The 27,016-nt window shown below is 36.0% G+C and overlaps 1 protein-coding gene across 1 annotated transcript in view; it reads right to left on the bottom strand.

The window, feature by feature from the left end:
• Positions 1–27,016, bottom strand: part of LOC150086891 (dynein axonemal heavy chain 7-like) — a 1,233,418-nt gene that overhangs the window by 754,907 nt on the left and 451,495 nt on the right. The window contains exons 26-27 of the mRNA XM_090372313.1: positions 11,027–11,165; positions 997–1,163 (exon numbers count right to left, since the gene is read on the bottom strand). Of these exons, the coding sequence (XP_090228439.1) occupies positions 997–1,163; positions 11,027–11,165 (306 nt within the window). The remainder of the gene's footprint in view (positions 1–996; positions 1,164–11,026; positions 11,166–27,016) is intronic.

Genomic DNA, 27,016 nt, shown 5'->3' with positions numbered 1-27,016 from the left:
GAGCAGCAGGCTGTTAGAACAGCTCATGAGGTAATGTTGATGATATACAGGAATGTTGCCAGCAGGGACAATGAGTTGATTATCCCATTACACAGGGCAATGAATTCTTGGGCTCCATCTTGAGTACTGCATACAGGCATGGAAGCCTTATTTTAAGAAAACTGTGCATTTCTTGACCCGATCAGTCAAGAATACTCTTACTCTTACCACAAAAGATTTCAGTTCTGCAAATTGCACAGCTTGAAAAGCATAATTGATTGAAGCATTTAAAGTTTTATATGGACTGCTGACTAAATTTAATGTGATGGTATTCTAAATCTTTCTCAGACATTGCACACAAGGGGTCATAAATGGAAAAAGGACGGCCGCAGGATATGTATAAAAATTTGCTTTTAGACAGAGAGCAAGTGATTGTTGAAACAAACTACCATTAACATGATCATATGAGGTAAATAGGTAATATTTTATTTTATTTTATTTTATTTATTTATTATTTTTTTTTTGGTGATGATGTACAAGCTTGCTTCCTTGCATAATTTGCCAGTGCTACTACAAATAATAATTTCAGATGATCTGAAATATCTATAACTATATAACTTGGTGTGAGCTTGCTGGCTAGTGAATTTCAATAAATTAAGGAATAAATAAAATAAGTAGCTTAATTGAATAAGAAGTTTTTACATTCTTATTAATAAAGAAAAACAGTTTTTAGTTTTTTTAAATAAAATAGTAATTGCTGTTCTAATTTTGTGAAAATAACTATTTTTGAAGGCTATGACAATATCTATTTTTTAAATAATTGCCTTATCTGTTAAAGTAGAAAAAGGAAATTATTTGTAAAATAGATATTGGCATAGCCTTCAAAAATAGATATCTGTTCCTTTATCTAATTTGATCTACTTTTGTTTCAAAACATTATTATTACTAATTCTTTAAAGGAGTAATAATAGCTATAATATAATATCATTAAAACATAAAATTTGACCATTCACCCACCATAGTCCATGATCAAAATACTGTCTTAAGAGCTCAATTGGAGGCTGTGCACCATAAATCTCAACAGCAGGAAGATTCAGATCATCAACAAACACAATGCATTTTTTCCCAAATGTTGGGCCAAAAACACCTTTTCTTCGTTTTTCCAGTTTTGACATTATAAGATCCTAAAATAAAATAATTAAAATGTGAAAATACTACTATAACAGATTTTGTAAGAAGGATAAAAATTGGACTTATTTCTGTTGTTTTTTGTGACTGCTGAATTTCTTGCCAAATATCTCGAAGGATGAATAATTTGGCTATTTTTAAAAAATGTTATTCATGATGAAGAAGAAGTTCAAGGGATCACATTTGGTGAGTATGGGCTTGGCATATCCAGGGTTGTTTGTTTGTTTGTTGTTGGGTTTTATTGGCGCATTAGCAACTAAGGCTATAATGTGCCAGCATATCCAGGGTCCTGAGCTGGATATCATCATTCTTCTCTTTCTTGGTGATTCCCTTTTACTTCTCTCTCTCTTAGGGTAACTCGGGAATTTTTTTTATGGCTGGTGTAACATAAGCCTCAGGCTTCCTTGCACCATATAGTCACAAAGAAACAATTTAAAAACATTTCAAACAGAAATGTTTATTTATTTAATAAAAATTACAGGAATGAGTATAAATATAAATAATTATAATAGGACTGTGTGTGTGTGTGTGTGTGTGTGTGTGTGTGTGTGTGTGTGTGTGTGTGTGTGTGTGTGTGTGTGTGTGTGTGTGTGTGTGTGTTATTTGGTTTTTAGGAGCATTAGCAACTAAGGCCATATTGCTTCAGGGATATGCAGTGGTCATTCCCTGATCTTTCCGCATCCTCCGTATTTGGTAGTCACGGGCTCAAACTCTGGTCTAATCAAGAAGCGTGTGCTATGCACTGCTGCTCCTGCCCAGCTGGCTACAGAGGCACCGTGTGTGTGTGTGTGTGTGTGTTCAAAGGTTGTCCCATAATTTTTATCACCTTAAACATAATTTTCTATGTTTAAAGTCTTAAGTCATCTTTTGCATATACAGGGAAAGTATTACAGTATAATTAGTCAAACAGAAGAAAAGTTGATAGTTAAAATATTAATGAAATCTATTAAAAAAGGAGAGGAAGGAAGAAGAAACAAGAAATTCTAAGTAGAAAACTAATGAAACCTACTTTGCATTTCTTTCAAGTTGGTAAATAATAAAGAATGTTTCAATCTCTTTTCAGCATAATAGTTTGAAATAAAATATACCACCATTAGAATACCACCAAGCATCCCTCACATGTAATATGAATTTGGTCATTACTGACATATTGGCTGATGCTGTATAAGCTTGCTTTCTTGCATCGTGTGCTTCTACTAATGCTAATGCTTATATAAATGCAAGTGCTCTAAATACAAAATGAGAACGGCTATAAATTGAGGGTTTAGTGTCAAACAACATTAACTTAGCTTAGGCTGTAAATACATTTTGATTAAACCAAGAAAATGTCAAATGACTTTTTTTTTGGTTAATTTCGAAAACATCAACTACAAAATGATTTTGTAGTTAACGTTGTTTGACACTAAACCCACGAAATGTAATGAGGAAGAGAGGTGATGCATAAAACTTCATTCACATAATGACTAAAATAAGTTGGCTGAACTGGAATTTAGCTTAAGATATTTTATTCAAGTGCTACTAAGAACAGGCAGGTCATTTAGCTGCTGGTGATAAGCCACACGGGAAGCCATAAATTCATCAGTAAGCTATTTTTAAAATTAAAAAAGTGAGTTCAATGCAAATAGGTGTAGTTGAGGGTGAATCAAAAGTCAGAAATTATTAAGAACAGTGAAGAGCAAATTTAATTTATGTTACTGTACAGGGAAAAAATGTGCAGTGAAAATAATCAGCCTGTTTTTGTGGAGTCTTAGTTGGCATAACTAAGAATATACAAGATATGAGCCAAAAGTTTCTGGACTGGGGCAATAAAATTAATTTAGACTTATATTAGTTATACATTGCCATTTTTCCCTTCACCGTAGTTCCTTCCATAGTTTTTACATCAATCCCAGCTGTTTTCATACTGTTTGAAATATCTTTAGAACTCCTATCAAATGCTTTATGTGATTCAGCTTGAACCTGCACAGTGTCTTAGAATTTTCATTCCTTTAACTGGATTTTCAATTCGGGTAACAGGAAGAAGTCACACAGGACTAGGCTAAGAGAACAGGGAGAGTGTGGAACCACTGCTATTTTATTCTTGACTAAAAACTGCTGGACAGACAAAGCTGTTTAGCTTAGCATGTTGTTATTCTGCAAAAGCCAATCGTGAGTGTGCCATTTTTCAGGGTGTCTTCTCCTGACATCTTCCCTCTAATGCCTTGGGAACCCTGATGCAGAAATAGTGATTTACAGTTTTCTAATGAAAGGAACTCCTGATGAAATCCTTCATTGTTGAAGAAAACAATCAACACGCTCTCGATATTTGATCCCACCTGCCCTGCTTTTTTTGGACATGGAGATGTTGGACTTTCTGCTGGGAGGACATTGTTTCTGGGTCATAATCACAAATCCAGCTTTCATTCTCTGTTATGACCTTGGTTAGGAAGTTTCTGTTCTTTCCATTCTATGCTAGTAGGTCCCCATATACAGAAAGCCAGCAGTTCTGTTTCTCTTTGTCACTCAGCAAACTGTGCAAATTTTTTAACAATCTGCCTCATTTTTACAATTTCAGTTAAAATGAGTCAGCATGTACCATGCGATAAGTCTAAAATGTCAAAAATATTGTTAAATCACATGCTATCTATCCTCATGGATGATGTTTGCACTTTTTCAACATTTTCATCAGTCCTTCAACTTGACAATAGACGACCTGAACACTCAAAATCCTCAGCTTAAGTTTGACTGCCTTGGAAATGTGAATATCATTGAAAAGTTTTTGTTCTACTCATAGAATCATCCTAAAATGCTTGCTTAAGCATTACATAAGTCTCCAAAGCTGTTTTCTCAAGCTCAGTGACAAAACTTCATGCAAATTCGCTGTTCCTTAATGTTCACATCTTACTTGGCTAAAAAATCACAAGATACAGAAACACACTTAAACAGTGATCACACTAAAGAACAACATGCTATTGGGCAAAACTTGGCACATTAACTAACAGTGAATTAGTTCAGCACTATCTAATGCTATCCACTTGCAGTATACTGCTATACTACACTCCTTGATAAAATTAACAGAACAAAATATTTTTCATGAATATTTTATAGCCAAAGGTGTTTATTTGATATAATAGGCATCCTGGCATGCAAATTTCAAGTATCCAACAGAAATCGATCCCCACCACCTTACTGAGCTGCACATTATGCAAATTACATGACTATAAGAACACGGGTTGCAACAACATTACTTCATTCCCGTTTTTTGGCTTGCTCATACTCACTTGGTATTGCAAGTCATCATCATTTAGATGATTCTTTGAGATGGCAGGCCATTGGATGACTTGTAGCTGGGCAGCTGCAGACACAGGAGGTACATTGGCTTAATGTGTCATGCAATATCGTCTGGGCACTATGAAAGCAGTTTCAGGAGACAAGAACCATCACATGAGCTGGCCAAGATTACTCGAGGGCTACATCAACCAGAACAGACCACTATCTGCCTCTAACAGCAAGACAGTTCCTATGATGCCCTGTCACCAACTATCTCTTGAGGTTGCTGCAGCCATAGATGAAAACACTTCCAACTGGACTGTGTTAAGACGGCTTAATTCAAGTGGATTCTATGCAAGGAATTTATTTCTCACTGACCCCAAACCAACACAGAGCTCATAGAAACTGGTCCCATGAACATATCACTTGGAGCCTGACAAATGAGATACAGTGATTTTCTGGAGAGTCCTGTTTTAGCCTGCAAACAGACTAGATGTTATTTCATCTGGAGACAAGAAATGCAGTGCCATGTCCAACATCAGAGAAAGGGACACTTATGGTGGAGATGGTATCCTCATGTAGGTCGAAATAATGATCAATGGCCGCACCCCTCCATTTTGATAGGAGTACTGCAGCTGGGAAGAGATACCGAGAACAGATACTTGACCCCTATATGTGACTTTTTAGGGGTGCAGTTGGCCCAGATTTTCTTTTTATGCACCACAATGGCACTGCACATAGAGCTCAAGTGGTGGGGGAATATTTTGAAACTGAAGACATCCAACAACTGCCGTGGCCAGCACAATCACTAGACTTAAATCCGATCGAACATGTGTGGGAACAAGGGCTACTCTGGCCAAATTCCACTAATAAAGAGACAAAGGAAATCAGATCGGTAAAATGGCAGGAGCCAGAGTGTGGTTATTAATGGGCACTGCTCGTCTTGGACATACTTTCATGAAATTTTATATTTGGTTAATATAGAAAGATACATCAAGCAATCCCAAATTTCATTGAAATTGCACAAATAGAAATTCAGAAATTCATAGATTAAATGTAGTTTTAGTTCAGTACTGTTAGCTTTAGGCAGTCTGTACGTGCTTTGCATGTATTTTTATGTAAGATTCATGAATGTAGTGTTGTCTGTGAATAAATACATATATAGAAAGAAAAGAGATATTTAAAAAAAAAAAAGGGTATAGAGGAGAATAATAAATATTATACAGCTGCAACTGAAATTGAACAGCTAAGTTTTAAGAATATAAATTATAATTTTATTAAGTGTTCTATACAGCTATAATCATAGTAATTAATTGATAAGAAGACTGTTCATTACTGTTCATTTCAGCTAATCACAGAAAAAGAAAAAAATTCAATTAGTTTTACTAAAAAAAACAGTATACACCTGAAATCAAACTCAACTCATTATCTAACTTGTAATCAGATGTTTAGACATTACTTAATAAGACAAAGTTTAATTGGAATAACATTTTTAGTACATTTTCATTGGTCCCAGCAGAAAGTTTTTAAGATCAATTATATCCTTTCCTGCCCTCCCCAGAACAACACAAATCTATTCATATAAATTAATAACATTTCTATTCATTTAAATGAAAAGATCTTTATTTGTATAAATAAAAGTATATCTTGTGTATTACTCTAGAACAAAAAAGTTGAATAGAGACCAATTTTCTAACCTATGTTCTGTTGGACCTTGGGAAAATTTCAGGTCCAGTTACAATTTTGCAGCCCTTGTCCCCCCCCTCAAAAAAAAAAAACAAAAATCAGCATAAATGAAAGTTTTATGCTGATTTTTGTTTTTTTGTATTAATAAGTTTTAAAGTATTTTTGTATAAAATAAGTTTTTGTATTAATCGACAAGAAAATGCAGAGTGCTGCCTAACTTTTAACATATATTATGTTGGACTCTAAGATGGGTCTAAGTTTAATTCCAATTTCACAGCATTCCCATAATATTTCTGTAGGGGAAACTTTCCAGTTTCTCCTACAGAAATATTATTATAAATTTGGAACAGGATTTGAGTGCTTACTTGGAATATTTTAAGAATCTCTGTAAGATATTCTGATGTTGATGGATTGAATTATTTTGTTATAAATCATGAATTATTATTATTTGCTAATGAGTCTGAAATATAACACACTGCATATATTAACAAACTTGTTAATATTTATTAATGATATTGATAAAGGCATATCAACTTTAATGTCTGAGTTTGCTGATGATACAAGCTCAGTTAATGAGAGGAATCAGGGATAGCAACAACACCTAGAGAAAATAGGCAAATGGGTTGAGAAGGGGAAATTGAAGTTTTACATGGACAAACACAAGGTATTTCATATAGGGCACCTCTGAGCCAGGTGGGCAGGAGCAGCAGTGCGTAGCACATGCTTCTTGATTAGACTGGGGTTCGAGCCCGTGACCACCAAATACGGAGGATGCGGAAAGGTCAGGGAATAACCACCGCATACCCCGGAGCAATATGGCCTTAGTTGCTAATGCTTCTAATAAAAAAAAAAAAAAAAAAACCCTTCATATGGATAGAAGTAATCCCAGAATAACATACTGTGCAGTACCATACTCAGCGTAGTGGAAAATAAAAAAAAAAAAAACAAAAAACGGATAATTGTGCAATCAGATATGAAGTTCTCTGAGCAGTGTCATGACAGCTTATAGGGTTTGATGCCGACCGGGCTAGCCGGGTAGGTAAAGCGCCTGCCTGGCAACCCAAAGGTCACGGGTTCGATTCCCGCCTCGGGCTGGATATCACGATGGTGTTGAACCAACTTTGGATATCCAAAGTTGGTTCAACTTTGGATATCCAAAGTTGAACTGTCGTTGGATATCCAGGCCATGATACACGAAGGAAGCAAGAAAAAACTGGTTCCTTTGTGTATTGATCACATCATACGAAATAAATAAAAAAATAGGGTTTGATTCAATAATATAGGAATATTATTCTACGAGTCTGTGAAAGTATAATTGCACAATTTGTAATTTTAAGAATTGTTTAAATATATTTAGTGTGCCAAAAGTAAACATACATTTTTTATTGTCATATACACTGAAAAGACAGTGATCCTGTTTTGTTGAAAGATCAGTGACACAGGATCAATTACTCTAATGTGAGCAAAGAAACCATACCACAGGAATAAAGCTTGGCTGAATGAACATAGTCAACAGTCAATGTACATGGTAGACAAGTAGTTGTTGTAGGCATCATTTGCTCTTTCTCATATTGTGCTCTGCCTTTACGACGAGTTGCCATGATATTGCACTACCTCGAATAAGTAATGCTTCATTAATAGAGAAGACTATTGTTACATATTCTCAGTGAGTACCACCACCCAGACATGTTTCAAGGCTATTGGCCTATCATCAGTGGATGGACAGGTACCCTGGTATCGCAGACATAACGACCCAGTTGTGAAGATAATCACACAATATGAGAGATGCCAAAAGGTGTATATGACAATATTTAAAATAACTAAATGCACAAGGCATAATACATTAAGAGTTTAATATCTATATAATATCGGTGTGTAGATACACCATAGACAACTCTTAAAAAACTTAAAAAAACTACTGTGTAGTTTTTTAAGTTTAATATAGTGTAGATACACCATAGACAACTCTTAAAAAAACTACTTTGTAGTTTTTTTAAGAGTTGTCTATGGTGTATCTGCACACGGATATTATATAGATATTAAACTCTTAATGTATTATGCCTTGTGCATTTAGTTATTTTAAATATTGTCATATACACCTTTTGGCATCTCTCATATTGTGTGATTATCTTCACAACTGGGTCGTTATGTCTGCAATACCAGGGTACCTGCCCCACCCACTGATGATAGGCCAATAGCCTTGAAACATGTCTGGGGAGCCTGATATTCACAGAGTTTCCAAGAATGGGTAACAACAGTTTTCTCTACTGGGGAAGCGTTACCTATTGGAGGAATTTGAGTTTTTGAGTGGTGTGAGTTGAAGAGTTACTGTCCCTTTCATTCTTCGACATATTTCTTTTCCTCTTCCACTACTACTATTACTTTCCCTCTACCTTTTTGCTTTTCTAAGTCTAATAGGGACAAATGGTTTGAATTTTATAATTCATTTGTTTGATTTAATAGATCTGGTCCAATGGGTTTTTTTCCACATTAAATTCACAATAGCCTTGAAACATGTCTGGGTGGTGGTACTCACTGAGAATATGTAACAATAGTCTTCTCTATTAGTGAAGCGTTACTTATTCGAGGTAGTGCAATATCATGGCAACTCGTCGTGAAGGCAGAGCACAATATGAGAAAGAGCAAATGATGCCTATAACAACTACTTTGTAGTTTTTTAAAGAGTTGTCTATGGTGTATCTACACACCGATATTATATAGATATTAAACTCTTAATGTATTATGCCTTGTGCATTTAGTTATTTTAAATATGGTAGACAAGGTATAAAACAACCAGCTTTTACAAAACTTTGCGTTGTTGTTGTTATTTGGTTTCTAGGAGCATTAACAACTAAGGCCATATTGCTCCGGGATATGCGGTGGTCATTCCCTGACCTTTCGGCATCCTCCGTATTTGGTGGTGACGGGCTTGAAACAAAACTTTGCACTTGTGGTACAAAACTGATGGTGGATGAATCAGGTGAGAGATGACTTCCACATTTCATGCTGCTGGACTGTCATTGTGGCACAATGGCCACATGAAAAATAATTAGAAGTCTAGAACACTTTTCAGCAAGATTATTTGACATACTGCAGATGGCTGACTTGATATCCCCGCCTGTTCACTGACAGCTGCTTCTCACCTGAATACTGAACCATGCTGCCAAGTAACATGTGAGTAGGAATGGTTTTATGAAAACTTCACCCTCCTCTACGTGGACAAACATAAATGAAAGTAAATCCTCTAGTGGCTCTCAAACATCCTCTCACCTGAATTCAACTGAAAGCCTATGGGAATGAGGGGTCAAACAAGCTGTCAGGCATGCAGAACCTCCAATGGACAATTGTGGGATGATTCATAAATAGTGTATAGTGATCATTATCTCCAGGTGTGTTTCTGGAGATGTCGATCACCACACCTTACAACATCCATACCATGATGTGTGCAAGGCCATGGAGTTCCAACTTGATATTTGAAAGGTGGTCCTGTTTCAATGTCCTTTCAGTATAAAAAGGTATGCATTATTTTCAAAATAGTTAAGTGTCCTTTAGTCTCATTTTAAGAAAAAAATTTCTAGCACATTTTTGCAAAATGTTCAAGCATAACACATGATCAATTTTTCAAATTCTTCAGTTCTTGCTGTTTTTAATTCTCTGTAGTACATTTCCTAGTACAGACAAATTTCCACTAGATGGTCAAAGCCAGAAGAGCTTAGATATTCATTCTGACTATGTTCTTATTGAATTATTAAATAGTGTTAAAGATTTTCTTAGAATATTAAAAAATGTATGCCATTTTTTGAACATTCACTCAGACAAAGAAAATGTGCATGAAATGGTGGATAATTTAGAACTTTTTGGAATAATTTGGAGCAGAAAAAAATAATTGAAAATGCCATCCAGAAAAAATCACAGGTTTTATTACAAAAAAGTAGTGTTAATGTCACTGGTATAGAAAGAAAATGCTGGTAAAATTACTGTGCAGTACCCTGTATAGTATAATAGTATATGATTAGTAAAAAGGTAAGTACATGGCAGCTAATTTTTTTGTTCATTTAATTGATGTTATTATTTATTATTTTAATTATATCCCATTTACTGATATTATTATCAATTTTGCTACGATTTTAAAAATTGAAAGTTTCCATAATGAGAAACACTTTTAATACAAAATTCATGTTAACAAATTTTAATAATTATAACTGTAATAATCATTTCACAATAACATGAAATAATTATTAGAGTCCCCAGCATTTTATATGAACTAATTACTACTGTAGTTGTCAGAAGTAACATTTATGGTAAAAAAAAAAAAAAAAGTTCCAACAATCACTTCAGAGAAGATTCCAGCCAAATAACAACACTTAAAAGAGTTTAGTTCCTTTATAATTTTTATATTAGGGTTTTCTGTGGCCTAATATCTAGGTGATCTGATTGAGGTGTTTAAGGCTTTGAATGACTTTGAGCAAATTCAAAATAAATTCAAACTGAGGAAGAATGGTTACAGAATAGATGTACAGAAGTTTGCCTTTAGCCAGTAGGTGGTTCATTGCTGGAACAAATTTCCATCTGTTGATGTGGAAGTTGATAGCTTAAAAAAAATTTAAGGCTGAACTAGACAAACATTTGGAGTGACTGGATGGGTGAAACGGGAAGGATTTTTTTTTTTTTTTTTTTTTTTGCTAATGCTGTATAGTGTGCTTTCTTGCATCATATGCCTCAACTAATGCTAATATCACAAATTAAAAAAAAAAAAAAAAAAGTAATAGGAAAAGGATGTACAACAGTTTCATAATTTCAAGTATTTTTAGGGTCATAAGCAGAGTTTTCTTTTTTAATTTCTACTTTTTTGTTTTATTTATAGATTTATAAATATATTTCAAATAATTTAAGTAACATAAAAATAATATAAATATAAATTTACCTGTGCTTGCCCAGCAGTAGTTTGGGCAGAAAAAGCAATAAAATATGGTACAAATTTCTGTTGATCTAACCCATTCATCAATTTATCCTGAATATATACACTTTTTCCTGTGCCTGTGGGGCCAACTATGAGCAAAGGTCTGTTGCAAATAAACAAAAATTTCTACATGAAATATTGCAAATATATATATTCAAGATGTTGAAAGTCAATTGTTTTTATATTAATTGAAAGCATTTCCAGAAAGTATTCAATTCTTAATAAATTTTAAGAAAACTGTTTCAATACAATTTCTAAACATGTATTCAATATCAAATTTGATAGTTTAAAAAGCACCTATTAGAGTTTTACAGAAAGTATTGTTCTGCCATTACATATTATATATATATATTATGCTAATGGTAATATTATTTATTTATTGCAGGAATAATGTATGAGCATAGTGATGAAACTGAATTTAATTTATTAGCATAATATTACTAAAAAGTGAAGCAGACTTTGGGAATACCTGTATCAATTAGTTAAATAACATGCCATGATTTCAGTTTCTTTCTTACAATACGATGCCTGATATAACAACATTCAATATATGATACTATGAATCAAACAAGCAGTTTAGAATTTTCTGTACTGTAACTGAAATCACAGCTTCTATAGAGAAACAGTGATTTCAGTTTCCCTTCCTCAACTAAATGTGAATTTTTCCTGTACATGTTGTCCTTAAAGAATCTTCATAAGAAATAATCAACGAAATTGAATTTAGTATAAGTACTGGAAAATGGTGCAAGAAAGCAGGCTCGTACAGCATCAGCCAAAAAAAAAAAAATTTCCATTTCACATATCCATTCCCTTCCAATAGTTTGTCTAGTTCTTCATTGAATTTATTCAAACTATCAACTTCCACAACAACAGATAAAAGGTTGTTCCAGCAATAAACCACCTGCTAGCTAAAGGCAAACTTCTTCACATCTATTCTGCAACCATCATTCCTCAATTTTAATTTATATCTCATCATATGTGTAGTCTGAGAAAGAGGAAGAATACTATAGTCATTGAACTTGCTCATTCCATTCAAAGCCTTAAACATCTCAATCAGATCACCTCACAGATGCCTAGTATACAGAGATTTCAATTTGCAGAACTAAAGTATCTTGGTAAGAACACCCATTTGTTCCCATCAACAATCGTGTGTGTGTGTGTGTGTGTGTGTGTGTGTGTGTGTGTGTGTGTGTGTGCGCGCGCGCGCGCGCGAATAATTCAGGTATTTAGCATATTCGTGATTGATAAGTTGACACTACAAGAATAATTTATGAGATCCATACTGATTACTATCAATAGAGTCTAGGATATAGCTGCATTCATAAATGGTTTCAGTGATGTGGATGCTGTTTGGATAATTCAGTATCATAATACATAATACACATACACTCAGTATCATAATACATAATACACATACACACAGTATCATAATACATAATACACATATACTCAGTATCATAATACATAATACACATACACTCAGTATCATAATACATAATCATAATACAGTATCTCACAAGACATTTTTAAAAATTCTGCTCATCAATGACAAGTCCAGACTGACTGTTGGAGAATAGTGTGCATTTGACGAAAGAGTTTGGTTAATGAATTACTGTTTTATGCCAAAGGTATATCTACAAATTTTACAAAATAAACTGCAAGACAGTACCAAATAATGCTTCAATATAGACAATAATGCATAAGTAGTTCATCAACTAACAGATGGTGAAATACTTGATAATAATACAGTAAACCCTCGATTTAACAGAGCCCGATATAATGGATTTTGGATTTAACAGACCGGATAAATAATAATACAGTAATGTACATATTAATCTCAACCATATTATTTTTTTTAGGCTATACAAAACTTCAGTGTTATTATTAATTAAAAATTAATAATAATTACCTATTTCCATTATTGTTTTGATAATTACCTACTTTTATTTTTATAATCAAATTCAGGAAATTGTTTTTTATTCTTTCTGAAAACGTATTCAAATAGCTGTTTTCCCAGATTACAGATAAGAGCAGGCGGTGACTTGCAAGCTGAATGTGACTTGAGACACTAAACTGCAGGTCTACAGACTCGTTTTGTTTTGGTCTCAGTCTGCCTCAACTTATCGTGTGGTCAGGTTGTGTTTCTGTGTATAACTCTGTTGTACAGAGTGTTTCTGTGATTTCTGAATTGTGACTTTATTTATTAAATAATTTTGCAATCCTTACAATTTAAAATGGCATCAAGAAATAGAGGAGTTAAAAGAAAGCATGTGAACTTAAACGTGGCACAGAAATTAGAACAAGGTGTCTCAGTAGCACATGTTTGTGAAATTTACCAGATAAAAAAAAAAAACAAACTGTTTCTGATATCTGTAACTCAAAGGCCAAATTGCAACATAATTTTATATTGTACAGTACTGTATATTGTATTAAAGCTTTTTTTACATTAAGAACAATAAAAAATGCGCCCCAAGGTTACATTCGATTTAACAGACTTTCGGCTTTAATGGACATTCCTTCTCCCCCCCCCCCCTATTAGTCTGTTAAATTGAGAGTTTACCTGTATTGAATCATGAACATGGAAGTAAACAAGACAGTACTATGATTAACATGCCAGTGTTATGGAAAAAAAAGGAAACATCAAAAAAAAAATGCATAAGTCTTATTTGATGAATTGATCAAAGACATGGGAAAAAAACAAATGTTAGTAGTGAAAAGGAAATTATGTACCCATTTAAACAATAAGAAAAATTTATTTCAGAAAAACCAAAATGCACATCATAGTCAAAACTGCATCTCATTTTTAAGAAAATAAATGTGAACATAAAGATTATGATGTAGAACATGGGAACTAATAATCCATTCAAATCTTGGTATAAACACTTAAAGGGAAAATAAAATCATATTTTTTTGAGTAAATAAAATGACATTACTTAATATTTTCATACTGAATTCAATTGATTGTGTTATATTAACTTAGTTGGAAATTTCTAAGAAAGTAAACGGTGACAACTTTTTCAGCCTGAAGCACCAACAGATAGTCAATACTTTCAACCAATTTCTCTAAATAACTTATCTTTTATTCTAAAAGCAGGGTCTGCCCCTGGGCCATTAGTAAAAATTTGGAAATGCAAGCCTGCAATCAAGAAATGTAGGCAGCATGTAGCTTCAACATAGGAAATTATAATCAATGATATTTTATTTTATTTTTATTGAACATGCCAAAATGATTTTGTTAGTAATCTCTTTAACAACTTCCTTGGGCTGAAAATTTTCAACTGCAGGCCTTCTCATTTCCAAATTTTGACCAAAAAGGAAATTAGAATCAATATGAATATAAAGATATATTTAATCACATTAATAATCAACCAGGTTAATGTTAAATTATTTAAACAAAAAAGAAAAAGTTATTTCAGAAAAACCAAAAATTTGCAGACACTTAGATTAACAATAGTCGCAGGCAGAAGTGAAAGTGTTATGCTGGTGTTTCAGCGTGAATATCATAGTATGTAACCAGTGGTGCAGAAGAATAGTATGGTTTTAATCATGATAAATAAGTAGTTACAAGGTTTTACTCATTTGTTGGGTTTTAATCATTGTGGTATAGTGTAACTTGAAAGTGTAAGGTATAATGTAAGAACTAGATAGTGTAATACATATCACTGAATTAGCTTAGGATAGTATTGTTAATTAAATTTATTAACCTTATTAATTTTCATAGTTAATCAATTAAATAGTATTAAACGGAAATAATGCTCCAGACAAGAGTGGCAAAGTAACAAGCACAAAGTAGCTGGAGTGCTGTAGCTCAGGGGAGAATTGAAGGGAGCAATTCTCCAATACATCACAACCTAAAAAAATGTGGAAATTGTAAAATATTTGTGGAACTCTCTGGAACAGGACATGAACTAGCCAAGAAGGACGTCTTTATGTGTACTAGGTGCAGAGAAGGTCAAGAAATTAAAGGCCAACTCAGCATTCTGATGGGCTTCTAGGAGTTTGAAGAGTAGGGTAGATGCCCTCAAAGAAATTAAAATGGAGGACAAGATCAAGCTCTAAGCTGCCCAACTCAATGAAGAGCTCACGCTTGTGCATCAGACAACACAGCGGCAATCTTCAGGGCAGAATGTTCAGCTCCACAGAGGAGCTAGTTACGGTCGGTAACTCTATTGTCAGGGAGATGGGAATATATTGTTTGTGCAAAAAGGCTAGGTGAAATAGGGCCAGGCTATATCTGCCAGGGGCAAAAGTTGATGAAGTTGTAGAGTGGATATCAACTTTTAAGGGCACAAAGTGTTATTCACAAGGTGATGTGGTTGAATTGGCACTATTGACATTAAGAGTAGGAGATCTGCAGATTTACTTAACAGGTACAGGTCAATACTGAAAAAAAAGTTGTGAATCAGGTTTAAATTTGAAAGTATCTGCAATTCTGCCCAGACATGATAAGAAGGAGTATATGAAGAGAGCTTTGTCAATCAAATTGGCCCTGAAGAGATTGGGCAAGGCTCGAGGGGTATAATTTTTCCTCAGAGTGGTCTGTCCTTGTTAACAGGAGAGATTGTTTCTACAGGGATGAGATACACTTAAATAGAAAGGCTGCAAGAATATTTGCTGATGCTATCGGGGCAGTGTGAGGTGGGTTGGAAAACTTATAGCTTGGTGGGATTCACAAATGAATAGATTAACAATAGCTGCAGGCAGAGATGAAAGTGATTCTTGCACAGCTGCTACTGAAATGCACAGAAGCCTGGAAAGCAAGGTGCTGGAGATTTCAATGACTGATGAGAGTCATCATGGAACAAGTATATACATGGGCTGTGTTAGGGTAACTAAGAGTAAGAACAGGTACATGTATACTTGCATGTATACCAATGCTAGGAGTTTAGTAAATAAATTTGATGAATTTGAGGTGTGGTCAAGAGAACAAAGGCAGATATTGTTGGAATATCAGAGATGTAATGTCACACAGATGTAAGAAATGCAGAATTGGAATTTGGAGAGTACAATGTGTACAGAAAGGATAGACAGGGTAGGAAGGGAGGAGTGATTATGCTTTTAGTTAAGAAACATAAAATCTAAGGAAGTGTATCCAGTTGACATGGGTGGACAGTGCAAGGTTCAGTCTGTATGGTGTGACATAAACACTGCGAAAGGGAAAATGACAGTGGGAGTATATTATAGCCCTAATGGCTGATGAGTACAATGAACAGTACAGGGAAATAGAGTTGGCCAGAAAAAGCAGAATGTCTTGTAGTGGGGGATTTTAACTATTCAGATATTGACTGGAACTTGTGAATTGGTCACTCGCACGCTAACAAGACTTTTGTGGATTTATTGGAAGGTTGTTTTCTATAGCAACATGTTCGAGGGTCAATCAGATGGAGTAATACTCTTGATCTAATTATCAGCAGTGATTATTCAATCATTAAGAATTTGTAAATAAAGGAAACACTAGGTGACAGTGATCACAGTGTACTGATATGGAATTTACTTAAAGATGCAATTACCATCAAGGGTAAAGGGAAGGATTTTTCTTTTCGTAAAGGTGACTACAGTGGTCTCACACAGTTTTTAAGTTCTATACAGTGGGATCAATTGATGATGTTACCAAAGGTGAATTCTGAATTGGAAGCATTCAAGGACTTAATCTTGGAGGCAACTAGGTTTTTCATACCAACTAAGAAATAGTCTCAAGGTTCAGGCCAAAATAAATGTCAGATGAATTAATGAGGCTCGTGGCAGAGAAGAAAAATGCATGGGATGCATATTAATTATCAGGAGACACAAAAGCCTATGTCAGCTATAAGCTAGTCTGTAATCAAGTCACAAAGAAGGTTAGGAAAGTGAAGGCAGATAATGAGAAATCTCTGAAAAAGGATGCTAAGAAAAACAGCATAGAGTTTTTTACTTATGTAAACTCTAGAAGGAAAGGGATGAATCAGATTAGTCCACTTAACATTGATGGTTTTACTATTGATAATCGAGCTCATGTAGCTGATAAACTGAATGAGTATTTTGCATCTACATTCACATATGAGAAGTTATCAAGGAGGAGAAATGCCAGAAGTTTATCAAACTCTAACAGGGAGCTAAGTGATTTTGTAATAACTGAGAGCAAAGTGTAGGAGAAATTGTTGAATTTAAAAATAAAAAAGTACCTTCAGCAGACAGAATCTATCCAATTATATTGAAGGAGGCAGCAAGGGAAGTAAGCAAACCCTTAGCCATAATTATGGGAGAAACGTCAGATTCGGGGGAGGTCCCCATGGACTGAAGATGTGCAAGTGTGTACCCAATTCACTAAGGGGGTGCAAAGAGTGATAAAAATAATTACAGACCTTACTTTAACTTCTGTTCTGGGGAAAATAATGGAGTCACTGGTTAAAGAGGTGATACAGGATCACCTAGACAAGACTGCAGTAACAGTTCAGACACAGCATGGGTTTGTTAAGGGGAAGCCTTGTCTGACCAATTTGATTGGATACTATGATGTGGTCTCAAAGGAACTGGATGCAAAAAATAATTTTGAGATTATGTACTTGGATTTCAGAAAAGCTTTTGATACTGTTGCACATGGATGCTGTAAAAATTGGAGCAGTATGGCATTAAGGGCAAGTTTCTGCAATGCATAAAGGGATGGTTGAGTGGGAGACGACAGAGAGTGGTACTAAATGGACACTGCTCTGCATGGTCTAATGTTACTAGTGGATTCCAGGAGGGTTTGGTGCTGGGCCCGTTGTTTTGTGTATTTATCAATGATATCGACAAACGATATCATTATATAAGGCTTGAAGGTATATATGATATATAAGGCTTGAAGGTATGTCAAAAGTTGACAGGGTTGTTAGTGACAGTAAAGACAGTATGCTACTGCAACAGAATCTAGAAAAGTTAGGCAGTTGGGCTGAGAAGTAGCAACTGAAGTTTAACTTTGACTTATGCAAAGTACTCCATATGGGTAGCAGTAGCCCAAGTGAAAGCTACGAACTGTGAGGTACTACACTGAGGGAGGTGGAGAATGAAAAAGAGGTGGGATATGAAGTTCGATGAGCAGTGCAGACTAGCTACCATAGCAGGTCATGGAGTTTTGTCAATGATATATATAGGAATTTTTGTTAGCAGAATGGTCAGGCCACACCTTGAATACTGTATACAGGCCTGGAGGCCTCATTTTAGGAAAGATGTAGAGTTGCTAGAATGAGTACAAAGAAGACCAACAATATTGGTAAGTGGAAATGGGTGCTCTTACCAAGAAAGGCATAAGTTCTGCAAATTGCAGCACCTGGAGAGTAGGCACCTGCAAGGTGATCTGAATGAGGTGTATAAGGCCTTCAATGGTTTCAGCAGGCTGAATACTGACGCAATCCTTCTGCTTGCTCAGATTAAGAACTTGAGGGGGCACAGATTCAAATTCATTAGCATTAGTAGAGGCATATGATGCAAGAAAGCAGGCTTATGCAGCATCAGCCAAAAAAAAAAAAAAAAAAAAAAAAAACGCTCCCATTTCACCCCTCTGTTTGTTCCAAATAGCTGTCCAGCTCAGCTTTAAATTTATTTAGGCAATCAACTTCCACAACAAAGGATGAAAGTCTGTTCCACAAAACAACTACCCACTGGCTAAAGGCAAACTTCCACACATCTATCCTACATCTGTCTTTCTTCAATTTGAATTTATGCCCTCTCAGGTGATTATTCTGACCACGAGGAAGAATTCCATCAACATTGAGAATGCTCAAACCATTCAAGGCTTTATACACCTCACAGGTGCCTAGACTCGCGACACTGAAATTTGCAAAATATAAGCCTTTCTTCGTAATAGCAACCCTCTGTTCCATTCATTAATCTTGTTGCCCTTCTCTGTACTCGTTCCAACAGCTCTGCATCCTTCTTAAAATGAGACCTTCAGACCTGTATACAGTAACAGCCTTATACAAGGGGATAATCACCTGTTTATCTCTGCTAGAAAAATTCCTGAATATTATTGACAAGTCACTATGAGCTACTCTTGCAGACCATCTGCAGTGCCCAGAAAACTTCATATCTGCCTGCATAATTACCCCCAGGTCCTTTTCGTTCTCTACCACTGTCAGTGTAGTACCACAGAGTTCATACGTCACTCTGGGGTTAGTGCTTCCCATAGGTAGTACTTTACATTTGTCAATATTAAACCTCATTTGCCACATCTCAGCCCATCTGCTCAACTTTTCCAGACCCTGTTGCAGCAGAGTACTGCAACAGGATCTAGAAAAGTGTCTTTAACAACCCTGCCAACCTTCGTATCATCTGCAAACTTGGATATTAAGCTTAATATACCATCATCAATATCATTTATAAATACAGAAAATCGGCGCCTCCGTAGCCAGGTGGGAAGGAGCAGCAGTGCGTAGCACACGCTTCTTGATTAGACCGGGGTTCGAGCCCGTCACCACTAAATACGGAGGATGCGGAAAAGTCAGGGAATGACCACCGCATATTCCCGGAGCAATATGGCCTTAGTTGCTAATGCTCCTAAAAACCAAATAAACAAATAAACAAAACAGAAAACAACAATGAACTCAAACACTGAACCTTGAGGAACTCCAATAATAACATTAGTTAACGATGAGCAGCATTCATTGATTACCACTCTCTGTCTTCTCCCACTCAACCATCCCTTTATCCATAGCTGCAATTTGCCTCCCATGCCACACTGTTCCAACTTGTGCAGCAGTCTTCCTGTGCAACAGTATCAAAAGCCTTTCTAAGATCCAAATATATGATATAAAAGTTATTCCCTGCATCCAATTCCTTTGTGACCACATCATTGTATCCAATCAAATTGGTCAGGCAAGACTTTCTCTTAAAAAAACCATGCTGTAACCGAATCATAACTGAAGTCCTGTCTATATGATCCTGCAGTGCTTATTTAACCAGTGCCTCCATTAATTTTCCTGGAATAGAAGTTAAACTAACAGTTCTATAATTACTTGTGTCACCCTTTGATCCTTTGTGAATTGGGGTCACATTTGCACATCTCCAGTCCAAGGGTACCTCCTCTGAGTCCAAAGAAGCTCTCATAATTATGGCTAGGGGTTTGCTTACTTCCTTTACTGCCTCCTTTAATATAATTGGATAGATCCCATCCATCCTGGGTGCCTTTTTTTTGTTTATCTTCAACAATTTCTCCTCCAATTTCCTCTCAGTTATTACAAAATCATCTAGCTCACTGCCAGGGTTTAACTCACCTCTGGCATTCCCCTCCCTGAATAACTCCTCATGGGTGAATGTAGATGGAAAATACTCATTTAGTTTGTTAGCCACCTGAGCAGGATGAATCTATATCCAGTGGACAAATATGATTCATCCCTTTCCCTCAAGAGTTTACATAGGTAAAGAACTCTTTGTTTTTCTTTGCATCCTTTGACAAGGATTTCTCATAATCTGCTTTTGCCCGCCTAATCTCCTTTGTGACTTGGTTACAGACTAGCTTATATCTATCATAGGCTTCCATGTCACCCATTAATTTATATGTATCCCATGCATTTTTCTTCTCTGCCATATGTCTGATTAGTTCATCTGATATCCATTTAGTGCTAAAATATGAACAATATTTCTTAGTTGTTCATATTTCTACTATGTAAAGTCTAGTAGTTTCCAAGATAAGTTCTTTGAATGCTTCCCATTTTGAATTTGCTGTTGGTAACATCATCAGTTGATCCCACCGTATAGAATTTAAATACAGTAATACCCCGAAGTTACACGATAGGTGGGTCCGACGAAAATCGCGTAAGTCGAATTCGCGTAAGTCGGGGTACAACTTTGCATATAAATACATATAAATTTTGCTTAATTGGGACCAAGGACTAACAAAAACACTAGTTTAGAAGAAAAATATTGATAAAATTGCAGTTCTTTATACATGTTAATACAAAATATGTATTAAAAAATAAATTACTTACGTTAAAAAGTTATTTCGATGTCGATGGCTTCATAAAATCTAACAAATTCGTCTGACGACACAGAGACTTCTTTTTTTCAAGCAGAATTTCTTCGTAGCAAGCTAATAATTTTTTTATTCCTTGCTTTGTAGCTATAACGCGTTCTTCGTTGGAGTCTGTTTTCTAAAATTTTTAAGCCCTTTTCAATTGAGCCCTTTTCAATTTTCAACCTGTCAAGTTTGCAATTGTCATGTGCTTTTCGCCGTTGCTTCGTTTAGGCCTGTAGCACGTGCAATATCACATGGTCTTTCATTTCGCTCAAAGCGTTTCACAATTTTATATTTTTTCTCTATCGACAGAGGCGGACTGGCCATAAGCCTTTGCCGGGGAAACCCCGGTGGGCCAGTGTGATTTTTGCCATAAACCATAGTATGAGGCCACTATAAATTTTCCTGGGTAAGAATTTTTGACCCAGTCCGCCTCTGTTTATCGATAATCGCTTTTCTTTTTCTCTCTGAATCTGCAGTGTCTTCACCAGGACGCTTCCTTTTCACACCTTTTAATTAAGTATTTTACTCATTTTTAGGGAATAAAGCACAATTACAAAACGAGGAGGCACGCTTGATACGCATAAACAAAGCTGCGCGCATGTAGCAACTGAATAAACAACACCATAAAGGCAGAGATACACTATTAACACCTCACATTTCTAGGGGTTACTACCATAAAACAATAAAAATCCAGTTGCGTTTCGGCTAGTGAAATCTGTTATAAACTGGTAGTAAACTCGATCTAATTGCATTTGCGATTATACCGATAGCTGGAATTGTGTTGGTTTTTACGTTATTATGGTGAAATGTGTTTCCCCTTCACTGATATAAAAAACATAAAAGCAGCAAAGTTGAATTTTGTTCATCTTTCGCTCTCATTCTCCGCCGTCGCACCGTATATCGATAACATATGAAAAACGACCTTGAAGATAGTGGGCGACAGCGTTGCCAAACGAAAAAATCAAGAACCGCGTAACTCCGAGTTCGCGTAAGTCGGGGTAGCGTAAGTCGGGGTATTACTGTACTGTCTCAGACCACCGTAGTAGCCTTTATGAAATTAGAAACCCTTCCCTTTATCACTGATGGTAGTTACCTCTTTGAGTAAATCCCACTTCGGCACACTGTGATCACTGCCTCCTTTATCTGCAGATTCTTAATGCATGAAGAATCACTACTGATAATCAGATCAAGAGTATTACTCCCTCTAGTTGCCTCTCGAACATGCTGCTGTATAAAACAATCATTCACAAAAGCCTTGCTAGTGTGTGAGTGACCAACCCACAAATTCCAGTCAATATCCGGGAAATTAAAATCCCCCATTATAAGACTCTCTGATGTACTGGCCCATCTATTTCGCTGAACAGTTTCTTATTATACTCATCAGAGTCATTACGCCTATAACTCACTCCTACTCTCAATTTTGATCTCCCAATGCTTATGTCACACCAAACTGACTCAACACTGCACGGTCCAGGGATGTTGACTGGCTTCACTTCCTTGTATTTTATATGCTTCTTAACTAATAGCATAACCCCTACTCCTCCCTATCCTGTCTATCCTTCCTGTGCACATTGTACTCCCCAAATTCCAGTTCTGCATTCCTTATATCTGTGTGACACCACGTCTCTGATATCCCAACAATATCTGCCTCTTATGTTCTGAGCAATACCTCAAATTCATCAAATTTATTTACCAAAATCCTAGCATTGGTGTAAATGCAAGTATACATGCACCTGTTCCTATTCTTAGTTACCCTAACATAACCCATGTGTTTACTCGTACCACAAAGACTCCCACCAGTCTCTGAAATACCCTGCATCTTGTTTTCCCGGCTGCTGGTAATTCCAATAGAAGCAGAGCAAGAATCACTTTTACCTCTGCCAGTGGTCACTGTTAATCCATTTGTTCTTGTATCCCCCCCAAGCTAGCAGTTTTCCGACCCACCTAACACTGCCTCGATAGCATCAGCAAATATTCTTGCACCCTTTCTATTTAAGTGTATCCCATCCCTGTAGAAGCAGTATCTCCTGTTAACAAGTACAGACCAGGCTGAAAAAAATTCTACCCCTTGAGCCTTGCACAATCTTTCCAGGGCCGAATTGATCGACAAGGCTCTCATCATATACTCCCTCCTATCGTATCTGGGCAGAATTGCAGACAGTTTCAAATTCAATCCTAATTCACAGATTTTTTTCAACAGTGACCTGTACTTGTTAAGTAATTCTGCCAGTCTCCTCCTCTTAATATCATTAGTGCCTTTTGTGCTCTGAAAAGGTGATATCCGCTCTACAATGTCATAAACCTTTGCCCCTGGCAGACATACCCTGGAACTGTTCAACCTATCCTTTTTACATAGCATGTTCCCCGTTTCCCTGACAATAGTGTCACTGAAAGACAGTTGTAGAATAGATGTGTAGCAGTTTGCCTTTAGCCTGCAGGTAGTTGATTGCTGGAACAGACTTACATATGTTGTGAAAGTTGGTAGCCTTAATAAATTTAAGGCTGTAGTAGACAAACTTTTGGAGTGACAGGATAGGTGAAATGGGAACAGTGTGTTTTTTTTTTTTGGCTGATGCTGTATAAGCCTGCTTTCTTGCATCATATGCTAATTTCTATAAATAACTATCTTTTCTTCTTAAAAGCAGGGTCTACTCTTGGGCCATTTGGAAAAATTTGGAAATAAGAAGCCTGCAATCAAGAAGTGTAGGCAGCAGGTAGTTTCAACATAGCTAATTATAATCAATGATATTTTATTTTATGGACTTTTTATTTCCAAATTTTGACCAAATAGAAAATCAGAAACAATGAGAATATAATGATAAATTTAATCACATTAATAAAGTTATTATAATCAACCAGGATAATGTTAACAAGTTAATCACACAGCAAAATTGGCAAAAAGTAAACTTCTGACTGAGGAAGCTACCAATATTATAAACATGTTCTCCATTTACCTGCTTAGACAACATAATCATGTTATTATTTATTGTTATTTGGTTTTTTTTAGGAGCATTAGCAACTAAGGCCATATTGCTCCAGGATATGCGGTGGTCATTCCTTGACCTTTCCGCATCCTCCATATTTGGTGGTGACGGGCTCGAACTCCGGTCTAATCAAGAAGTGTGTGCTACGCACTGCTGCTCCTCCCACCTGGCTACGAAGGCACCTACATAATCATGTAGCGTTGCTAAAAAGTGGGACATTTTACAAGTCATGTTTGGTTTAAATATTTTATTAAAAAACAGAAACATACAAAAATTGCACAATCTCTAGATTCCAAGGCTGCTAGCTATTAGTCTTTGCACCTATAGTAAGCAATGAAATATCTTATCTGATAAACTCTTTGCTAGTGACCAGAGGTTTGCAAAACATGCAGCAACATTTAAAGAGTTTATCAGACAAGATATTATTCCCGAAAATTGAAATCATTGGCAAGAATATCTTGTCCAAGCCCAAAGTGTCTAGTTACAGTAATCTTGCTGTAATATGTGAAAATTAGATTAGCATTGTACAACCAAATCACAAGCTCTCCATGCTGTACTAAGCCTACATTTCAACCCAGAGGCGGAGGTAGGTTGGCAAATTCGTGGCTATGCGCCTTTTCACGATAATTAGTAAAACGATCGTAAAAAGGTGCGTGCTACGCACTGCTGCTCCTCCCACCTGGCTACGAAGGCACCTACATAATCATGTAGCGTTGCTAAAAAGTGGGACATTTTACAAGTCATGTTTGGTTTAAATATTTTATTAAAAAACAGAAACATACAAAAATTGCACAATCTCTAGATTCCAAGGCTGCTAGCTATTAGTCTTTGCACCTATAGTAAGCAATGAAATATCTTATCTGATAAACTCTTTGCTAGTGACCAGAGGTTTGCAAAACATGCAGCAACATTTAAAGAGTTTATCAGACAAGATATTATTCCCGAAAATTGAAATCATTGGCAAGAATATCTTGTCCAAGCCCAAAGTGTCTAGTTACAGTAATCTTGCTGTAATATGTGAAAATTAGATTAGCATTGTACAACCAAATCACAAGCTCTCCATGCTGTACTAAGCCTACATTTCAACCCAGAGGCGGAGGTAGGTTGGCAAATTCGTGGCTATGCGCCTTTTTACGATAATTAGTAAAACGATCGTAAAAAGGTGCGTAAATAAAATTATCATAATAATACTGATAAGTACAGTCTGATGTCTGTTTAACGAACTTATTTATACCAGATTTTTCTGTTTAGCTAATTGTTTTTTGAATTCCCCTTGCAATTACATTTAAAATAGTGTTTGTAGAAGAAAGAAAATTTTCTATATGAGATTACGTGGTTAAGCACAATGGTAATCTCTTTGGCTCAAAAGATTACCGGCAACTTAGTGGTAGCTGTAAAACCTATCCAACTTCCAGTTCCACATTTGATTGGACACTATGATGTGGTCACAAAGGAGCTGGAGGCAAAAAATAATTCTGATATGATATACTTGGATTTCAAGAAAGCTTTTGATACTGTCGCACATGGAAGACTACTGTATAAATTGCAGCATTGTGGCATTAAGGGCAAGTTGCTACAATGTATAAAAGGGTGGTTGAGAGGGAGATGACAGAGAGTGGTAACCAATGGATGCTACTCTTTGTGGAATAATATTATTAATGGAGTCCCCCAGGGTTCAGTATTGGGCCCAATATTGTTTTGTATATTTATCAATGATATTGTTGAAGGTATATCAGGCTTAATGTCCAAGTCTGCAATACAACGGTTAGCAGAGTTGTTAATGACAGTAACGGCAATGTGCTACTGCAACAGGATCTAGAACATTTGGACAAATGAGCTGAGATGTGGCATCTAAATTTTAACATTGACAAATGCAAAGTACTGCATGTGGGTAGCATTAATCCCAGAGAAATGTACCAACTATGTGGTAGTACACTTAGCGTGGTAGAAAATAAAAAAAGAGCTGGGTAAATGTGCAGTTAATTATGAAGTTTTCTGAACAGTGCAGACAGGCTGCCAGAGCAGGTCATGGGATCTTGTCAATGATATACAAGAATTTTGCAAGCAGGGATAAGGCTGTGATTATCCCCTTGTATAAGGCAATGGTCAGGCCACACCTTGAGTACTGTGTACAAGTCTGGAGACTTCAATTTAGGAAGGATGTAGAGCTGTTGGAGCAAGTACAGAGAAGGGCAACAAGATTGGTGAGGGGAACAAAGGGGTTCTCTCTCTTACCAAGAAAGGCTCAAGTTCTGCAAATTGCAGCTTCTGGAGAGTAGGCACTTGTGAGGGGGTGATCTCGTTGAGACGTATAAGGCCTTGAATGGGTTGAGCAGGCTTAATTCTGATGGGATTAAGATCCTATTGTTCAGATTAAAAGCCAGAGGGAGCATAAATTCAAATTGAGAAGACAGTTATAGAATAAATGTGTGGAAATTTGCCTTAGCCAGCGGGTAGATACCTGGAACAGACTTCCATCTGTTGTTATAGAAATTGATGGCTTAAATAAATTCAAGGAGGAATTCGACAAACTTTTAGAGGAAATGGATGTGTGAAATGGGTTTTTTTTGGCTGATGCTACATAAGCTTGCTTTCTTGTATCACATACCTCTACTACTAGATACCGAGAAGTCGAGCTGGTCAACTACTTTCTGTGTATCCATTTCCAGTGGGCAGATCAAGGGTATTCCACATTCAGACAATAGGCTCTGGTCAATCTTCTACTGTAAGCACCCTGTTAGAGTTTTATGAGAGAGTGGTTTTCCTGTACCCCGACAAAGGGTGATCTGTTGTTTCGCTGAAGTGAATATCTGAATCGTCTGCAAACTTAGACATTAAGCCTGATATACCTCCATCAATATCATAAATAAATATAGAAAACAAAATGGAACCAACACTGAACCCTGGGGGACTCCACTAGTAACATTAGTCCATGAAGATCATTGTCCATTGATTACCACTCTATCTTCTCCCACTCAACCATCCCTTTATCCATTCTAG

Source organism: Mastigoproctus giganteus, chromosome 4 (genome assembly GCF_048544385.1).
Source record: "Mastigoproctus giganteus isolate SK-2022 chromosome 4, ASM4854438v1, whole genome shotgun sequence".
NCBI lineage: Eukaryota > Metazoa > Arthropoda > Arachnida > Uropygi > Thelyphonidae > Mastigoproctus > Mastigoproctus giganteus.
The sequence above is the reverse complement of the archived record's forward strand: the minus strand, read 5'-3'. Positions and strand labels throughout refer to the sequence as shown.